Here is a 21,722-nt window from a genome sequence, read left to right on the forward strand (position 1 = left end):
TGAGTTTGCCTTTTTTCAAAGTGTTGTATTTACTAGTAATTAAATTTAATAAATTTTTAAAAATTCTTGCAAGTTTTCGTTCTTAAATATTGTTTTGTTGTTGTAGGTTTTTTTATTTTTTTTTTAATTTTTTGTTGTAATTTTTATTTTTATTTTTAATGGTGTTCTGTTCGTGTTCGCTTTCTTGTTTTTTTTTTGTAGGTGGTTTTAATGCTTTCGTTACACTGTCACTTAGCATACTTTTAGGCAGGCAGTCATGTACAAATATGTATATGTTTATCATTGTTTGTGTATAACTTATGTATATAAATGCTGTTGTTGTTGTTGTATATGTGTCTAGTTTCGTTTTCCCCACTTTAAGCTATCTGATTGTTATGTCTACATATTTATATTGTTGTTGTATTTATTTCGTTTAAAACCTTCAGTTGTTGCTTTTATTTTTGTTTTTGTTTTTCTTTCACTTTTATTTACTTTTGTTTTTGTTGCTTATATTTCTCGTATATATTTATTACTGGCAGGATCTCTTTGTTAGTAACTTTACTGTTCTGTCGTCTAACTTCCACTCAAACTCTCGCTCGTGTATTGCGGTATGTGAGTGTGTCTGTCTGTGTGTGTTGTTGCTGCTGCTTATGTCCATCTTCTTGACCCACTGTGTTGCATTTGCTGTGTTTTGTTGCTGCTTATGTTTAACATTGCTGTGGGTTCTTGACGCTGCGCTTGCTTTCACTGTTCGTTTCTACATATTCACTTCGTGTTTTTGTTGCTGTACAATTTTCGTGTGATTTTCTATTGAATTTTTGTGATTTTTTTCTATTTTTTTAACTGTAGAACATTTTAGTTACAAGAATTTTTAGCAAATTAAAATTGTTAAAATACGAAAATATTGTCTTTCAAAAGCTTAAAAATCTCAGTCTTTAGTGGTTTGTCGCGCTACCTGTAAATATAAAGGAAAATAAGAAATATTAAATATTTTGTTAAATTAAAAAAAAAAATTAAAAATCAATTAAGCACTGAGAAATTAATTATGAGTAGCAAGCGAAAATACTGGTAACACTTTGAACATTCAAAATTTCTTTCAATGTAAATATAGAATAATTAATTAAAATTTTTAATAATAAGTTGGCAACTCTCAAAGTAAAATTTCCAATATTTTTTTTTTATTTTTTAACTTCTCAATAAAAAAATTTTTGTTTACGTTAGTAATAAAAAAATTAAAAATAAAAAGTAATATTTGACTATTAGTTGGCAATCCTATTAACTTTAAAAATTTTAAACATATATATATTTTATGAATATTTTCAACATTTCATAATAAATATATAAAATAGTTTAAGTATAAGTATATTCTTATTTTATTTGAAAATTAGTTGGCAACCCTCTTAATTTCTTACTTTAAATTTGTGTATATTTTTAATATAATAACTTAACTTTGAACTAAAAGGCTTCAGATTTTTTTTTTGAAGTTAAATTATTATTGTTTTGTATTTGGACGTGTGTTGGCAACCCTATTTTGCTATTTCTTAAATAATTTGTTTCATTTGAAAGAGAGAAAGCTTACTTCAAAAATGTTTATCTTTTTTTGAAACATTTGAAATAGTTCAGCATTTTCAACTAAGTAGGCAACCCTATTCATATTTTTTCATTGATTTTTGCATCTAACAAAATTTAATGGAATTTTAGCCCAAGTTTTTCAAAATTTTTATAGTAAATAAATTAAAATATAGGAATATTTGCGAATTGGTGGCAACCCTAACTAAAATTTTTTGTAAAAAATAAAATTAATTTCTTGTTTATTTCAAAGTATTTAAATATAGTTTATTTGAACCCAAATTGGGAATTACTTAAAGATAATATCTACTCAGATGGCAACCCTATTTATTATTACAAAAAATTAAAAACAAAATTTATCGTTTACATTAAGTACTATCATTGCGCTATAGAAAATTGAACTGTTCAGTTAAAAATAGAAAAAAAATAAATTTTTATTAGGTGGCAACCCTAACTAAAATTTTTTGTAAAAAATAAAATTAATTTCTTGTTTATTTCAAAGTATTTAAATATAGTTTATTTGAACCCAAATTGGGAATTGCTTAAAGATAATATCTACTCAGATGGTAACCCTATTTAATATTACAAAAAATTACAAAACAAAATTTGTCGTTTACATTAAGTACTATCATTGCACTATAGACAATTGAACTGTTCAGTTAAAAATAGAAAAAAAATTAAATTTTTAATAGATGGCAACCTTTTCCAAATATTTGAAAATATCGCATTTCCAAGTACTTTAAATTTATCAGTAAAAACGTAATTTTAAACATTTTTTTCCTAACTTTGGACTAACAGCGATAAATTGGTATTTATTTGTCCCACATAAACGAAATATTTTCTATCATGGGATACATTTTGTTGCACATTACACTTCTGACATTTGATGAATTATTTATTTTACTTTTATATTGTTGAACGCTATTTTTTCTATTGAATTTCACAAAATAAATTTATTTATTTCAAACTCAATTTTTATGTCATGAGACAAATTTTGTTAATCATTACACTTTTGCCATTTGACGAAGAATTTTTTAGTATGATATTATTAATTTTTATTTTTTATTGAATTTAACAAAGCAAATATATTTCTTAAAAAAAAAAATTTATATCATGAGATATATTTTTTTTTAATTTTTATTTCAGTAAATTGACTAAGTATTTTGTGCACTGTTAAATGTTATTATTTACTATATAATTGCATAGAATATATTTATATATATATTCACTAAAATTATAAATAGTAAATAAACTATTCTTACCTGGCGGTCAGACCACAGGTTCATTACTATAGACATCATTCGTATGCTTAGCGCTCGCCTTCTCCTTCATATTGCATTGCTAAAAGTGAGAGAAAGCAAAAAATAGATAAATTTCAAAATCAAAAATATGCAAATAAATCAAAAAGTTACAATTAAATTTTCCGCTTGTTAACTGAGCAACAACCACCAAAATATTACAGTTCTCTAACAAACACACACATAAACAGGCAGAAATTAATAATGAAAACACATAAATTCTAAAACGCTATGAATTTTATACGCGCCGACACGCGGAATCGTTAATCATGTTTTTTATGAATGCTGGAGCGAATACCAGGAAATTTAATTCTATTTTGGGAATTAGTGGAACGCGTTGGCAACACCTGTCAATGTTCACGCCCAAGAAAACAAACAAACACACACACACCCCTCTCTGCAATATAATACGCTCAAAACATTGCATACATTAAGGCGTTTGCGAGGTCATAACGCGTATAATTACGATTATGTGCGGCCGAAAACGCTTCGCTTCCCCTCTCTGAAATGTGCGCGGAAGCTGACAGCGAGTACTAGGGGATGTGCGTTCGATACTGCGCAACATAAAAAATTAATTAAAACAATTAGCAACGTTAAGTTTCACGCAATTAAATTTCATGCGCGTAAATTTTGTGTTCTACAAATATTCTCGTATAACGGCTGGCGATTGGTTGGCGTTGTGGCGGGAGGGATGGTGTTTATGTCAATGGCAAGTGTTCGGTTATGAATATTTTTTGGTTGCAAATTCTTGCAGGTTCACAGTTGATACTGAGACTATATGCCACAGTGGGTCAAAATGAGTAGCTTTCAAAACTTAATTGAAGAATTTTATGTAATGTTTTTATTATAATAAGAAAATATCATAACGAGCTATAACAATGGAATATTTTCGGTTTATTTGGTCGAAAATAGATTTTCGAATAACTTCGAATTTTCGAAGTTTTGGTTGGGGTTGCATTTTTCTTAAACATAGCATAAAGTCCTATAAAAATTTAATTTCTTTTCTTTATTTAGTCAGAAGATGATTTTCGAATAATTTCGAAATTTCGAAGTTCGGATCACTTTTGTATTTTCATAACTTATATTAAATATTTTACTATTTTTAGAATATAATGACCTATAAAAAGAAACGATTTTTTGTTTATTTGGTCATAACACGATTTTCGAATAATTTCGAATTTTCGAAGTATTGGTTGGGGATGTTTTTTCAAACCATAGGTGAAATATTTTAATATTTTTCGTAAGTACATGGCACAATGGTCTATAGCATAAATAATTTTTCGTATAAAAGGTCGAAAAGCGATTTTCGAATATTTTCGAAGTTTCTAAATATTATTCAGACTTGCATTTCATCGACTTGCGTAAATGATTTTAATGTTTTTTTTTTTAATTTGGCTTATTACATAAACATTTTCGATATATATGTTCGGAATATGATACATATTCGAAATATTGATCAGAGTTTCATGTTCGACGGTCAATGCGGTTGAAAAGTATATACACATGATTTTCGAACATTTTTGAATTTTCGAAATATTGATCAGGGTTGTATTTTCGACGATGAGCGCTGTTCGAACTCAATAGCAACTAAATCTTTCAAATTTTGAACATTATATATTTCTTCCTTATAATAAAATCGTTCTATCTTAACAAATCTCAGTTTCACACCCTTTCCAAACCCGCTTATCTGGTCGAAGTGTGTTTTCGAAATTATTTTCCGAAGTACTGCATATTGTTTAACGAGTGATTAACTTACATCTTGTTTGGCCTGCCACTGCTTCATGGCCGATTTGTATTTCTCGAATTCATTACACCAATGCGAATAGATTTTCTGATAATCGTTCTTCTTATTAGGCGGCGTACATCTGTAAGTAAGTGAAAGAGAAAAGTAGCATTAAAATAAAATTAAGAAAGTTCGAAAGGAAACAAGTGTAAAGGTGAGAAGATCAAATGGATGTGCTCGCACTTGTCGCACGCCAGCACTGAAGAAGCCGGCGACGGTGTGAAGAGTATTAACAAATAATTGCTCTGGAAAATAAATTAACAGACGTTAACAACACAAGCGGCAAAGACGTAATACGCCTGTATGTATATAAATGTAAGGTAGTTGTAGCAAGTGGGTGCGCGCGACGGGTGGCACGGTGCAAGCGCGTTACAAATCGTGAACAAAATAGAATACGCGCAAAAGTTTAAAGGTGCGAAGCTATGGTGAATGTCGAATGAAATGAAATGCTGTGAATACTGGCACTCGCATTCAATGCTCATTCGCTGAGCAGATTGAAAAGGAAACGGAAATTAAGCGCTCGGAAGGATGGGCGTTCATAATTGCACGTGGAACACACACTTTCTCTGTATGTGTGTGTGTGTTCGAAATCGTAAATGAAAGCATAAAATGTAAAACGAAAACTGGAAATTGTAATGAAAATGAAAGCAGCAGCAACAACAACAACAACAACAACAACAATAAATAACAGCTTGTCACAAACGTAAAATTGAATTTTAATTAAAGCATAAAAGCGCAGAAGGGGGAACTAACAGCAAGGTGACTGTGAGTGTATATCTGTATATATATTGGCAGAAACACAACACTCCATGCTCCTGCATAAGCACCACAATTTCTTGCTTGTTGCTTTGAAAGATGAAGAAAATCACCCGCAGCGCCTTAAGGTATGCTACAGCTAACAACACACCTTGCTGAAAGACGCCTGAACTGCTGCCAATTTCCACGGTAATACTTTTCGAAATAAACTGTAAGTTGCATTTCGCACTTCACAACGGTTGTTGCGTCAAATTCAAATCATAAATTAATTTATTTATGTGATTTTCAAGAAAATTTCTTCGCTACTAGTTACTCGTATTTGCTATTCTATGATCTCCCAGTACACTTCCTTCTTCATTGCTGTTCCATTTTCTTCTTTCCCTTTTTGTTTTCTTCATTTTTTTTGTTAATTTTTTTGTTTTTCTATTTTCCTTTTTGCCACTTACCTATGCGCATCCACATTGACACTGTAACTGCACAGCAGCGTTCCATCCAGGTAACTGTCATATCGTCCGCCATCACCCTCATTCACCGATATAATCACCAAGCCACCCTCGGAGGTTTCAATGTACTTGGCGGGACTGTAGTTGATTTCATAGCTGCAAATAAATAGTGTAGAAAGTTTTCATTACAATTTTTGCCAAATATTGACATTTATGTTATAAGCTGAACTTTTATTAGTTACGATATTTTTGCGAAAAGTGCTGTCAACAAGCAAATAGTAGTTTACAAAAGTTGTGTATTTATTATTGCCAAATATTCCCTTCAACTGTTTCTCTTGCAATAAAATATTTATAGTTGGGAATTGACAAAAAAATTTGTAGTAACTTTGAGTAAGTGAGAAATTCTAACAAATGACACTACATCCTAAAGGTAGGCAATGTTTTTTATTTGTTTAATAATTTTCAAATCAAACACAATAACATTGCCTACATTTAGGATGAATATTATGCAGAGCCTTTTAAGAATTTTCTGAGATTTACTTTACTTTTCCAATGAAAAACGATTTCGATGCAGTTGGAATGAATTTTATTTGAATCGATAGTGTAAGCAAAAGACGTTATGTCCAGATTGGCTATTCAAAGGTGGCAAATTATTGACAGCTGACAAGTGCCTTAGTTTCGCGGAGGAAAAATGCACCACAATATGAGTATCATATTGGAAAGGCTTGTGATAGTTTATATCAGAAATATTCCCTGTTAAGGGTTGCCACATGTTTTACATATTAATTTTTATAATTTTATAAAATAAATTTTTTTAAATTAGCGAAATAAATTTTTTAGACATTTATTTGAGAAGGGTTGCCATCTGTTTTAAAATTTTATTTTTATTGTTTTATAAAATGTGTAGTAGTAAAGAGAAAAGGTCTTAAGAAAGCCTTGAAAAATATGATATTTCATTATTATAAATGAAGTATATTTGGGAAGCTTGTGATATATATTGAGATATTGTCAAACGCATTGTCGTCTATTAAAAAAACCGAATATCGGATATTTCAATTGAAAACCAAATTACTTCATAATTTTGATACACCAAAAACCTATTTCCGCTTAAATTATACCACCATCTGTTGTGAAGATCCAATTATATGTATTAAACATAAGTCGTGACGATTCGAAGAAAATATTTTTAAAAACTGCAGAGTTGAAAATCTTTAAAATATTAAAGTTTTTAGTATGTGAACCTCTTTTTTATCTTTCTTGTATTTTATTTTCAACTCAGCCAGAGCAATATCTACTTAAAGACATTATTTAACCTCAATTTTATTGACACTTTCTTAATTTCTGAAAATATTTTATAAAATTTGGTATCTTTTTCCTCGATGTTTTTCGAGAATAGTGAAAAGTACTCTCAGAAGAGTTAATTATCATTCAGTTTTTGAAATCTCAAAAATAAGTGTTACTTTTCTCACATAAAGGGGCTCCAGTTCCAAAATTCTAATAGAAAACAAATTTATTCCTAAAAGTATGCAACATTTTATATTGAAGTATACCATGCGGCTGAATACAAAATACTACTAAATTTCTGTGAATATTTAATTGAAATATATTTTATTCATATATCAGAGATACTTGGGAATTGAAAATCAAAGAACAGCTTATTCTTAAATATCTCTTAAAAAATATTCTTTACTCCACTCAATACAGCAGCCTTACACGCTTCGACTCTTTTCAAAAAAAAATTTTAAATAACCAAATAAGGAAGGTGTGCGTGCGTGAACAAACCGCTTTTGGTGACAAGCTTCTTTGTTCACAATATTTGCCTGCCGCTGTCGCCAACATACTCACACACACACATCCATCAGTAAAAGCTTTCTAATTTCCATCATTGAAATCAATTTCATACTTTTGCCAGAAAACTGTGTGCATCAAATCTGAGTTTGTCTGCAATTTCGGCTAAGTTGTGTCAACAAACTGCCAGCGACTGCTCAAGCGTCTACACGCTATGCGCATTGGAATGCGTTCAACTACACTTCCGTGCAACACACAAACATAGAAGAGTATAATAAATTTACGCAGTCGAACAGAGTAAAATAACAAATGAAATGAAAGTTGTAAGCGCAGCAAAGAAAAAAATAAAAAAACGAAAAGTCAATGGATAAATTGAAAACTTTTCGCTGCTTCTTCTCTGAAACCCCATACGCGCTTAGTGGCTGACTGGTTGGCTGACTGGCTAGAATGCTTTTACAAATGCCAATGTGATGGCAACTTAGATAAAAAGTTTTTCCATCAAATGAAACCATAACCTTAAAATATATAGACGGGAACGTCTACGAAATTGCGTCGCTACGCGCCACAAAAGCTAATACAAATTCAGCAAAGCAACATTTAGCGATGGAAGGGGGCTTGGGAGAGTGAGGAGTGTGTGGTATGGGCGGCGCGTAAACCGCATAAAAATGCTTTTTCGCTTTGTGCAACGTTTTGGAAATCGAAAATCGGAAAATGCGTCTAGCCAGCGACTTTAGCGCGTCTGTATAGTAAATACGCCAAAAAGCAGACTTCTGCAAACTTGAAGTGTCAATTTACCGCTGCGTAGACAGTTGTTGAGAGGGTAATTTTTTGCTACTTATTACTACATTCTGCTTTGCTTTGTTAACCCACACCATTTGCGCAACAACAATTTGAGGCTATTGACTGCCTCGCTTCTAATACGATTTCTGGCGCTTGATCGCTGCTCTTACGCATTTGAAATCTATACCACTGCTATGTAGCGCCCATCAAGCAGTTAAAATATCGCACATTTCCGCGTTGCGTACAGAAAAATGAACTTTTCTCGCTTTGATGCAAACAAATTTTCATGTAGCGCCTGTAACGCGACTACATATTTACATTTATCACTTCTTACTGTCTTGTCGACTACAACAGCGCGTTGTCTTTGCTGCAGCTGTCGTCTCTGAGGAGCCATAACACCAAAGTCATTTGAAATATTTCGTTTTTTTTTCTTCGTTTGACTTAGAAATAAATTCTATAATGTATATCCATGTTGCATACTTTATGGCGTGCCAACAAATAAACAGGTGTCCCCCATGCCATACAGCTCTTACCCTTAATGACAGCTAACTTTATTTTTTTTTATTGATAAACTCAATTTGAAAGTGTCGAGCGTAAGTGCGAGGGTTGCAACAGTGTATTATTTGTTGAGAGGGGGGAGTGCGAAGCAACTGTAACCATTTGTAAAGTTTAAAGTTTTCTATTTGTCAGTGTGTGCGTGTGCAATTTAGCAGCATATCATAGGAATATTAAAAAAATTTCTTAACAGTTGTTGCCTTTATTAAAAAGTTATGAATGCGCAGAAATTTTCGTGAAAGCGCGCGCCTGCTTATTGCATACTTTTAGGGTGACAATTTGTAGCACTTTTATACAAGACATATCGCTGACTTGCTGGGTGTCAATTACAAACTACGCTCTTTATGCATTTTTAATAGCATCAACGGCTGTTCGAGTAGAAAATTATTATTATTTAACAGCTTGAGAGACTCAAGCGAGTTTTCGATGTTAGAGAGTGGTGAGTGGTGTATAAAGAATACAGTAAATTTTGAACAAATTTTAAATATTGAAAGGGCATAAGAAAATTGGAATCAAGAATTTAACTTGGATAAATTTCACAAATTGAAAATTAATCTACTTATTTTAAGAGGTTTTTCCATCCAGAAGAAGTACAGTTGATGACACATCTTTAAGTGATTAAATAAGTTCAGGAAAGTAACCACAACTCTTTATATGTCAGATATTTTTTATTGGAACTTATTTGGTTCATTTATATAGTTAATTATTGTTCCCACGACAATTGGATCCATATAATCCGAATGGACAAAGATTTTTAACCCGACGAAGTCTGTTACCCAAATCGGGTACTCAAACTTTTTTTGGGAACTATCTACTATCGCTAGAACAATAATAAAAGCAACAATTTTCAAAAATACAGCAACATTGAAGGGGCCTTGAGTTCTATTATCTGCATTTTCTACAAGTCATCCAGCGTCTCCGACGATATAATGATGATATTCCGACTAGGGTCACATCTGTCAGATTATATTGCCAGAGCATCATGTAGCATGTCATGAGATCGATTAGTCTGCCTGTCTGGCTCGTTCTTCTCACTACAAAATCTTTATTTTTCTTCGAAATGCGTTTATTTTGTCTGACAAAATGAACTCGTAACATCGAAGGCCTCCTGCTCATGCTTCAAAAGTTGTTTCCAGATCATAATAATATGAATATCAACTTATGCTTCCAAGACCCCGATGAAACTAGTTAAATTAGATGGATCCTTCTGGACCAAGGAAATGTGTTCCGCATTTTTTTTTATAAAGAAGAGTAGGTAGAGGAAAATGGGAAAACCCATCACAAAACGGTAATCTTTCTCAAAAACTATACCATATATATGAGATCTACAATAGTATTCTTCAGAAATTAGGGCTAAAGACTGTTGGGTCCTACTTATAAACTTATATGAGACACAATCATATCCATTGTATAATTGGTTGAAAGGGAGATTGCAAGAAGTTCTGACCATCATTAGGTCCATTGTCCAATAAGTCGAAATAGATGCTGTTCTGATTGTCGCTCGAATCTATACTAAATACTATCGACTTACTGAAGATTCTTAATATATATTCTTAATATAAATATCTGTGTTTACATTTCTTGAAACCTTAGTTATTTTTTTTTCTTAAAACCTTAGTGATCTAAGTTTTGCAAAATTTAAGGTTAAGATATAGATTTTGTCGAATTTTATAGAAAAAGTTGATAGTAGTCAATCTAGAACTTATTTCACAAAACTTTTAACGGTCTTTTTTGTTCTGAATTGTTTTTATTCTTGAAGTCTAACATAAATCTTAGTTTCTTCGCATAAGTTTTAACTTTAAAGATAAGATATAGAGAGAGTTTATTGAAACTTCTCAGACCTGATTCGTTGTTACTGTATATAATTCTGCAAACTGATTTGATCGTTTTCTAATCTAAGTTTCTTGGAATTTTTAGGTTATATCCTAGTTCAATCGAACATCATAGAAAAAGTTGATAAGTGAACGATCAGGAATATGTTCTATCAAACTTTTCATCAGATTAGATTGAATCTAGTCTTGAAACCAGTTATATTTCTTTGTTTAAATATTATCTTAAATTTACATCTAACAGTTTATACTACTTGTTTACTACACTTTAAAAATACGTCCAGTACTTACCGTCCTCGCTCCGTTGAGTGGTGATACCAACGAACCGACTTCTGCCTCAATACCTCGGGGATTTTAACGAAACACGACAGATGCAGTGTCTGGCCGTAGGATGCGGTGATGCGTTTTTTCAAAACGCTCGTGTCACAAATACCGGAAGTCTCATTGGCAACATCCTGCGGCAGGCAAATGCAAACATGACACAAGTTGAATGAAAAGAAAAAAACAACAAAAAGACAAGATAAAATTAATGTTATTGTATGGTGAATGCTGAAAAAATTGTGTGCTGAAGGTGAAAAAAATAGAGATGCGCAGCGGCAGATAATGAAAATGTAAAACCGAAATGTTGATTGAATTGAACGAATGCAAAAGTGTAAAAGTGTCAAGTGAAATGTTGATTTAGGCATTGAATGGCATATTTGCCTTGACACCGACAGGTTTTCCTTTCTGTTTTATTTGTGTTTTTTTTTTTTTTTTGTTTTGCTTTCCACTTCATTTCACTCACCTGCAGCAAACCGAGCTGATATGGCTTGCAGGTGCTGGCGTCCTTGTCCCAGCCACAGTACGGATCGGCCACACAGCGGAAACACGAGTCGTAGCGGCGAGCGCACATCGCCAAATCGATTTGCTTGACGCTATGCTCCAGCGCCAAGTACAATGAGCCCGTCTTCTGACTCAAACCCATTTCGCGTATCGGCTCGTTGTCCGCGACCTGCAGCACATCCAACAGATTCGAGAAGCGTTGACCGTAGCGTATGAATTGTACGAGTTTGTAAATGAGTCCGGTGCTGGTCCCGACGAAATATACGAGATACTCCTGATTTAGTTTATCGATGCGAATTCTGTGTGCCGCAAAGGGAGGGGAAGAGAGAGAGAGAGAGAGAGAATAAGTGAGATGTGAGAAATTTATTGAACTGTGGAGATAAAATGTACTGTTGATGGTTGTAATGACATTTTTTGGTGTTTTTTTTATTTTTTCTACTGTTTGTTGGTATTAATATTGTTGTTGGTTTTTGCTGTTCTTGCTTTTTGTTGTTTGTTGCTGTGTGATATATTTGTTGCTATTTTTTACAACACTCTCCTACCTGTCGCATAATTAAAATATTTCACGGAAATTGTTACTCTGCAGTGATGATAAATTTTCGGCTTTGACCCAGTTACATAGCGGAAAAGTTGTAGCCAAATTATATTTTGGTGCAGCGCTTTAACTTCATTAAAAAATGGTTGACAGCGGTTTTAGCACGTATTACTTATTTAAAAACTCTAAGTACTCACTAGGAAGCGCCACTAATGGAGGGAACTAATTATATTTTGAATGTTGGAATAATAAAGGGTGCATATTTGGGGATATACAATAGTTTTTACTTGAAAAAGTGGACCAAAATTTGGTCTCATTAGTTCACGGAGGTCTTAGTAAAGCCCAAGTCTCTGAAAGAAGCTGTCTTCGGTGTACTTTCTGGAGGAAAAACTCAAGAAAGATTGTTATAAGAATAACCTATTAGAGATGACGTTACTGCAGCCTGAAATTTCTAATTTTTTCGCTATAAAGAGTCCAAAACTCTCTCTTTATGAACTGAAAGAACAGGTAGATAGATAGATCATTAGTTGCTGTGAAAACTTTTATAGAGATCTAGACTGTGGAATTACTTGAAACAGTGCCTCTTTAAGAACTTCCTAAAATATGTTTCCGATATCTGATAAATATATATATAAGAGTCGGTGATCTACAAAAAGAAGCTCTGGGTAACATAAGATCAGACAATACTACAGTTCTATAAGCATCATTAGCTCGAAAGCTTTACGTATTCTCTAAACCTTGATCTCTGTAAATTAGCAGGTCTGAAATCTTCTTGTCCTGAAAATATTCCAATATGTTCCTCTTGTTATTATTATTGTTGTTATAGATGAAATACCACAGATAATTCTATGAAAAGCTCCCGAATTGACAGTCTTTGGTCCAGGAAAAATCCAGAACTGTTGCAGATACGTATATCTCACTGTCTTGGGAACAGCCGAAATGTACTCCTAAACCTCAGTTCATTACTTATTTTGGCGAACCCACAAATCCAGAGAGAAAGAAAGAAACCTGTAGATGATTAAGAGTAACTCCATGAAGACATATATACTTATTTAAGCAAAAAAACTGGATTTCATACAAAGAACCCATGACTTTGAAAAATAAGTCCCAAATATTTAACTAACATGTCTACAATGTACTACTTTAAATGTTAAACTCCTTCGCGACTTTGCAATGTCTAAAAAAACACACTAAATGTACCGCAAGGCATTACTGCCAGCTTACTTGACTGTGGATAACCGCACAGAAAAAGAGTTGACAGCGAGCAACGAAGCAAGTTAGAGTACACAAAAAATAAAAAAACAACACAAAGTGAATAAAAATGGCGTTGAAAAAACCAACTACAAGCATTAGCGAGCACATTAACAGCTTTTTAAACAATTTTTGGCAGCCGCAGTGCCACTGCACCAACTCATTCCACACCATAACATTGCTCATACGCCTTGGCGAGCGGCGGTCGAAACAAAAAATGCCAGAGCGACTGCAGTGAGATTATGCGCTTGCATTTCAGGAATCTACAAAGCTGCTTTAAGCAGTTTTTTGCTCACTTCAGCTTACCAGCACATAAGCAGAGCTTCACATATATATTTTTATATGCTCCCTTCCTCTATTTGTTTTAAATTTCACGTGTTTTTTGCTCAATATTTGCACTTACTTATCCACCACCAGTTTGGTGAGTATGATGTCCCGTTTGTAGAAGACCGGATTGCCAAATTCATGATCGACCGCCTTGTCCATTAGCGGATGTTTGCGTATGAAATTCAACACCGAATCTGGCAGCGCTGCCGTATCGTTGATGCAAGTGCCCGGTCGTGGTTCCGGCACTTTGGAGTTCAGCACCGGCAGCCAGGCGGAGTTGGAGGTCGCTTGCTCCTTGAATTTGCCTGTGGAGTAGAAGGGAGAAAAAAATTTAAATTGATTAAAAGTTGTTTGTTTTGGAGATGGTGAGGATTATTTCTAAATTTTTTTATTTGCGATACTTATTTTGGAGTGAGTTGGCGCTTTAGTTTCAAAGTTAATATTATGATTCAAATAAAAATATTTAAAATAAATTTTAGAACATATTATCTGTGATATGAAAATAATAATTTAGAAAAATACTATAACTTAGTCATAATGCTCCAGTTGAAAAATAATATTTGACCATTTTTAATTTTTTTTTTTTAATTTTTTTACTTTTCTTCTTCTATTTATTACTCAGTCAGCTGTTGTCCTCTCTCGGAAATAATGAGTTTTCCATTAATTACTGTGATTATGTACTACTTTTTTGCCGCGTTCGGCTTACAGTCGCACAAAAGTTTTTGGCAATGTTGCCAAGTTGTCTAGAAATACTAAAAATAGCTAGCAAAAGCGACCAGAACTTGTCTGTGTTCTCTTCTGACTTTTTTGTGCGCATTTTCAATTAATTTTTAAATGCTTCTGTGTTAGCAATAATAAATCAATCAGTTTTTGTACATACTGCGTGTTAATGGGTTTAATGAACCCATAGAGAACACCATAGAGAAATCATTTCTCCATTTTATTTAAAAAGATAGCTTACTTCATGACAAATGATGAATGCTGAAATTATAAACAGCCACACTAGAAGATAGGAAAAGAAATTGCCACTGTTTCCTTGTTTCAAAGTACAATTTAGCAACGAAAAGAGGACTCTTTAATATATTGTCGAGAGGCTTTAAAAGATTATGCTACATTTCGAAATCATGTTCATAATCTTAGCTAATGCGAAGCTAGGTGCTGTATTAAAGATTTCAGATACTTCTACACTAGAAAGTTATTATACAAATGTCTTGCAGTTTAACTGTAACTCCTTTCTATAGAACACAATTTACTCTTCAATTCTTTTTTAGAAAACTTATCGAGTTTTAAAGTGTTGATCTAGTGCCCAATGATCCTATCTTTATTGTTTTTTTCTGAAGTTATTTGTGGTTTTAAGGAACTGTAGAGAAATCATTGAACATATAGGCTTTAGTGTATCTCAAAAAATATTACGATTCCTCTCTTATGAGAGATCAGAGTGATACTGAGAGTATATCTGAAGCGTTATATTTTGATTTTTTCAAGACGAGGTATTTAATCAGATGTAGAATTGTTTACTATTTCATAAGATATTTCTTTTTCTTAACAAAATAAACTAGTATTAAAGTGTTTAGACCAGCCTGGAGTTTCTCAAAAAATATAGAAAAATGCAGTTACATATTTCTTATTCTCCGAATAATTTATCAAAGTTAATACTTTTTTGAGTGCTTTGATCTGGCCTAACCTCCTAAGTAATGAAATAATTCATGCATAAGACGATATATATTATAATTACTGTTCTAGCGTTTTTAGACAGCAGCTAATTGATCAATTAACCGACCTCTGCTCGATTACAACGCTCGATCGAGATCGATTTACCACACAAAATAAAATCTCCATTTATTTTTCATTGAATTTTAATCGACTTGAAAATCAAATGCAGCTCTGCGACAAAGACGTTGCAATCTGCGATCGTTGCAATTTTTGATAAAATAGCTACGGCAGATGTTGCTGCTGAAAAATATTAATCAACTGATGAAACTTACCAACTCCTTATGAAAAGCAAAAACAAAAAATGTATTACAGCTGCTCGGTTATCGAGTAGCCGGCAGTGTAAAAGCCCAAAAAGGGTTTCTCGGTAAAAAGTGTAATTGATCAATTAATTTGGCTGTGTAAAAACGCTATTAGAGTGCTGAAAAAAAATATTTTTTGGAAGGTTTATGGTGGAAGCGGTCTATTTAGACATCATCACGAATTAATCAAATAAAAGAACTTGACTAGGTCATTAGTATAAATCTGTATTGTTTATTCGGTATAAAATCCATGACCATTTTTATGGTGGATATTGGTGGTGTAAGGATTGCCCATCATTTGCGCTAAATACGCTCAAAAGTACTTTACGTTACCTTTCAATGGTACATCTGAGACTATGGTTGTTTGGAAGGGAGGGGCCTGACGGCGTCCATTAGATTCTCTGTTAAGCGCAAACCAATAACTCGTTCGGTTTGATGTAATTTCTAAATTTTTTCGATCCTAACTTCCAACTTAAGCAAAATTGGGTAGTTCCTTAAGTTGGAATATATATTCTGGGAGTTTTGGAAGCTATACTTTCTCAACTGACTGATGGCAGGGCAATCGTTAAAATAATGTTGCAGCGCCTCATCGTCCTCACCGCATGTCATACATTCTGCCGATTATATTATACGAAGTTGTTCGGTGAGATCTTAGAGGAAAGTCCCACAAGTAATTCCGGTGTTCCAAGACCTGAGGTGTAACTGAGTTTATACAAGAACCAGTGAGTGAGACAAGCATTTGCCAAAAGCTCATTTTTTCAAAATTGCAATAGCTTTGCTTTTTACGCTTTTAATATTATATAAATATTTTCCTATATTCTGGAATCTTAATTTGGGTAGCAATATATTTGTTGTTATGAAGGAAAAAACTTAACTTTTTGTACTTTTCTCTGGCAACAAATCAAATCAAGCACCATATGAATACTCCATAGTCCCAACTCCATCGTCAACACAATTTAGAAAGTGCAATCTCGTTACGAATTAGAGAGAACAAAACAAATCGAAACACCAGCAAAGTGCATGCACATGTAAAAGTAACGGTAACGGGAAACGGAAATGATTGCTGCAAAGTGTGTGCAAAAAATTAATGTGTTCTGCGCTGTCGATGTGTAGTGCCGCGAAGCCACGCAAATGTGGCAAGTGCGACGTGCTCTCCTGCCGCTGCCACAAAAATGCTATAAAAGGCAAAAGTGTTGACACCGACGACAAGAAATGAGAAATACGCAAGGAAATATAACGGAAGTTGTAAGATTTGAAAAATCAGCAGCCAGCCATTTACACGCGGGACGGCATAAGCGTTGCTGGTATTTCTCCCATACCACCTGAGCGTAAACGCATTTGCAGGTGTTTTGATTTCGCGCTTTGCCACACGACGAATGCGTGTAAAGCAGGAAGAACGGAAGGAAATGCGCGTAGAAAAATGCAGTGGTTGTTGTTGTTGCTGCACGTGTGTGATTCTAATTTTGCTTTTGTTGTTGTTGTCCTGTTGTTGCATTATTTATTTTGTTGTGTATTCTTTTTTTTTTGCTTTTTACTTCCATCAAAATACTCGAAAAAAAAATGCAGTTTGAAGCACGTATGCCAAGCTGCCACCGCGTGTTGTATGCCCCTTGCCAACAATAGCAACAACAAGAAAAATGTGTGCGCAACAAAATTACAACAACAATAATAAAAAATCGCCAACAAAACAAAAACAACAATAACAACAACAACAAAATGTGTGTACAACAAAATTACAACAACAAAAACAAAAAAAATAACAACAAGACATTTTTTTAGACAAAAACAACAAAACAAGGAATTGTATGCAAGAAAAAGCAACAATAACAACAAATTTGAAAAAAAAATGTACAACAACACCAAAAAAATTGTGAAATAAAATTCCAACATCAAAATTTTTGTGCAACAAAATAACAACAACAGCAACAACAAAAATCGTATGTGCAACAAAATAATAATAATAAAAACTAACAATAATAACAACAACCTCAACTCCGCGCGTAACGAGTTTCACGCTTGGCACTTCACTGATGACAATGTCAGCGCTTTTTGCACGCTGTTATTTACCGTTAGCGCATGCATACAACAAAATATTTGGCACACGTCATAAAAAGATACCACACCACCACTACATAGACTAGCAAAAAACCACCGGCAGATAGTGAACATCAAAAATATGCAAACAAGGTATGCATAAAAATAATATATATAACGGTAAATGCGCGTTGCACTAGTAAAAATAAAGGCAAATCAACCTTTCCACAGCATATAAATTTGGTTCAAACTATAACAACAACAACAACAACAACAACAACAAAATAAATAATACGGAAAAATGCAACGCTTTGGCCAAGTAAAGCATTTGGAAAATCTCTCGTTTTGCATTTAAAATATTTAAATTGGCAATAAAACCAGCCACAAACCGCAATGCAGCACTTTTTCCGGACACCTTTTGCTGCTTGCATGTGTTGGGTGCGAATGGTCGACGCCGTGTGGCATTGTTGCTGGTAACCAGCTAACTGTATATACATACATACATGTATATTGAAAGTATGTGTATCTGTATGTGTCTGTATGTTGCATGTGGCACGTAAAAAGTGTCCTACTTTACTGTTATGTTGCAGTTATGAGATAATAATTTTTGTGAATGCACATTTTGCTTGCTGCAACGACGTGGCAAATATGCGAACGACTCTAGTATGCGTGCAATTGGCTATTTGCTGCAATTTTTCTCTGCTCAGCTATTTACATTTCGATTGCAAATAATGCCGATTTTGTCGCAGGCGAGCACACACACAGATTTTGCTTACCAAATGAGGACCATACCAGTCTTCATGAATTATTTACCGTAATTTGTTAATGCAAACAGCAGACAAGCTATTTTTATACAAAATACTATTTACGTAATTAAACATTTCCGAACAAGTTGCCTGTTTTGCGAGTGTTCATATACCAAGAAGAGATATTTTTCAGAAAATTGAGCACTGTTTTCGGTTTGATTTTTGTTCAAATACAACTTTTATGTTAAATTATGAAATTTCTTTGAAATTAATGAAAGCTTTTTTTTTAACAAAAATCTTTACAAATCATTTTTCTAGAGAGACAAGTGCTGTCGAACTAGACCACATCACAATCAAATAAGTGGATGCATTTTTGTCTTTTCATACCAATGTGCAAAGCAGAGCAGAGCAGATCGCATCTTCCGTTTGAGTCTCAAGAAAATTATTTGAAACCGATTATTGTTGCAATAATCGCGCTTCTGTCTTCTATTAATATGATAGCTTTCGATTTTCTGCTTTTCCCAGTTGGATTTGGTTCTTTAGATATTGATAATAATAAGATTTTCTGCGGTACTATAACCTGTCAGAACAATACTGTACAATATATTAAATACTATTCCAATTATAATGGAAACTTTCTGAGAATAAACGTATAAAGTTTTGTGAAAAATAAAATCGGCTACATTTAAGAATACAAATATATAAATCCCTAACTTGAAACCACATACACGTATTTTGTAATCTGATTAACAACTGACCGAAAGAAGAGTAGCCTATAATCATGCCTTTTATCCACCGTAAATATAAAGTTTTCTAAGAAAGTATGAATTAATGCGCTTCACCCTTTTTTCATTCATAATTTAACTCTTTCTTCTGGGTAGCTGGTTAGCTATGAACATATTCCACATGAATGAGGACGTCCTATCCCTCTCGCTTCAAAAAAATGTATAAAAACTTTCAAATATATAAAATACAGTGGAACTTCCATGACTCGAACCTTCTATAAGTCGAAGTTCTCCATAACTCGAACTGCCACTTCAAGAGTCAAATTTTCGACCAGGACATTATACAAAATTTAAAATTTTACTATTAGGGTCTTTCTATATCATATGGGGACAAACAAAGAATATGATTTTATACTTATAGATTTCCTAAATCGTGTAACAAAGGCATGAGATACAGACGTCAAGAGTAAATACAGAGATTTCTGAGAAAGTATGAAATAATGCTTTTCAAGCCTTTTTTCATTCATTATTTAACTACTTTTCTTAACAGCTGGATAGCTAAGATCATATCCCACATGAATGAGGAAGTCCTATCACTCTGACTTTAAAAAACTATATAAAAACTTACAAAAAGGATTTTTCGCTCTGTCAAATGAAGTTAATTACTTAAATATCAAGATCAATTAAAAATTAATAAATATTTTTTTCTAAAGTAAAAAGTTATTTGTCTCCAATTCGAAATTTTCATCATATCAACTAAATTTTTAGACAGGAGCTAATTGATCAATTAACTGGCCTCTGCTCGTTTAAAGTGCTGATTAAGATCGATTTACCATATAAAATAAAAATCTACATTAATTTTTAATTGAATTTTAATCGAGTTGAAAATCAAATGCAACTCTACGTTTTGTCTGCGATTGGCTGATTTTTTTGATAATAAAAAACTACGGTAGATTGATTGATCAATTAATTTGGCTGTATGAAAACGCTATAAACCTACGTTCCCTTTAATGTTACGTTCTTGATAAAAACGTTCTCTGTTCACATCCACGTTTATTTAATCTCACAATCAGATCAGAATATCACTAACACCTTTTGCTGCATACTTTTTGTTGCAAAGAAACGATATAATCTTGAGCTTTCTTCATACTCATCCCACAATCCAACACATTCCATAATCCATTTCCAATACTTCCTTGCATTTGCATATCATTGGAAGTTCCGCTATTTCGGTTGTTTATTCGCGAACGTCGCGGTCGGTTCATTTCAATTGTTTATTTTGCGCAGCGCGTGTGATTATTAGTTAAATAAAGACAAGTGTGTTAAATAAAGTGCTAATTAGTGTAATTTTGTATGAAGTTGTGTTTTATTGTGTAAACAAGTGCTTTTTGTATATAACTATGTGTAGAGTGTTGTGAAAAGTATGAAGTAAAGTGTTAGTGTTAACGTAGCGAAGCCGGCAAAGCTGCGCTGCCTTGCGCAAAGCAGAACTGCAAATTAGCAGCGGTGCGACTGCGCTGCTGAGTTTCATTGCGCTCTCTGGAATGTACGTATGTGAGTGGATAGAGTAAAGGGTGAGTCAAATGACTTGGAATTGTTATCTAAAACTTTTTACACATAAAGGGTGCCTATATTTGTTCGATAGATACAATTTTTAAATTAAGAAGTTTACATAATAAAAAGTAAAAGTAAAGCAAAATAAAAATAATAATAAAAAAAATTAAAATAAAAAAAATACAAAAAAAGTAACTATAAAAACAAACTTAACAAAAAATTTAAATAGATTTTTAATTATGAAATTCCAGTAATATTTTTTACCATTTAACATGCTGTGAAAATGAAATCTGAGCACCTAGATTTTGCAAAGTCTAAAAAGCTTCAGAAATGTAATTATTATTATGCTTTAATTAAATTATATACTTCCTTTTTCCTTTTTTTGACGATTAAACTGAATAAGACCAACGAGTGGTGCACTTATAGATTGAATAATAATGTTTTCCTTATAAAAAATAAATAAAATAACCTTAACAAACTACAGCTTCATTCCTAATGTCACATCTAACTATAGAGCTAGTCATCAACCAGGAGCTCTTTCTATTGTATGTTATAGCTTTGCCATCAATGAGAAAGAAAGTCCTCCGAAAGATTTACGATTTATATGAGAATGGGATTCGAGACCCAGTTTACTATGATACGGTCTGGAAAATTGAATAATTTCTTATTACATAGAATTTTTTACTCAAACATTTTGATTTACAATAACAAACCTTAAACTAACTAACTAACATGTGACCTGAATCCATCACTTCAATTTTCAATGACATTCCGCTTTTGAAAAACTAGAGCTAAATTTTTCTAAGTTGATGAAGTATTTTTAATTTCAATAAAAAAATGCCTTCGCACATGTCTTAAATTTATCTCAAATACCATTTTAATTCGCTTAGGAATCCTATCAATTCTCCTAATGCAATTTCAGGCTGATATATGTAT

At 32.9% G+C, this 21,722-nt stretch overlaps 1 protein-coding gene across 2 annotated transcripts in view; it reads right to left on the bottom strand.

Moving 5' to 3' along the window:
- Positions 1-604: 604 nt before the first annotated feature.
- The window catches only part of Sema-2a_1 (semaphorin-2A), a 220,006-nt gene continuing 198,888 nt past the window's right edge, over positions 605-21,722 (bottom strand). For both annotated transcript variants that reach the window (XM_054234520.1, XM_054234519.1), the window contains exons 10-16: positions 13,792-14,020; positions 11,565-11,901; positions 11,072-11,235; positions 5,832-5,984; positions 4,603-4,711; positions 2,811-2,889; positions 605-934 (exon numbers count right to left, since the gene is read on the bottom strand). In XM_054234520.1, coding sequence (XP_054090495.1) covers positions 2,818-2,889; positions 4,603-4,711; positions 5,832-5,984; positions 11,072-11,235; positions 11,565-11,901; positions 13,792-14,020 — 1,064 coding nt within the window. In that variant the 3' untranslated portion in view covers positions 605-934; positions 2,811-2,817. The remainder of the gene's footprint in view (positions 935-2,810; positions 2,890-4,602; positions 4,712-5,831; positions 5,985-11,071; positions 11,236-11,564; positions 11,902-13,791; positions 14,021-21,722) is intronic.

The sequence above is a fragment of the Zeugodacus cucurbitae genome, chromosome 6, assembly GCF_028554725.1.
Source record: "Zeugodacus cucurbitae isolate PBARC_wt_2022May chromosome 6, idZeuCucr1.2, whole genome shotgun sequence".
Taxonomy (NCBI): domain Eukaryota; kingdom Metazoa; phylum Arthropoda; class Insecta; order Diptera; family Tephritidae; genus Zeugodacus; species Zeugodacus cucurbitae.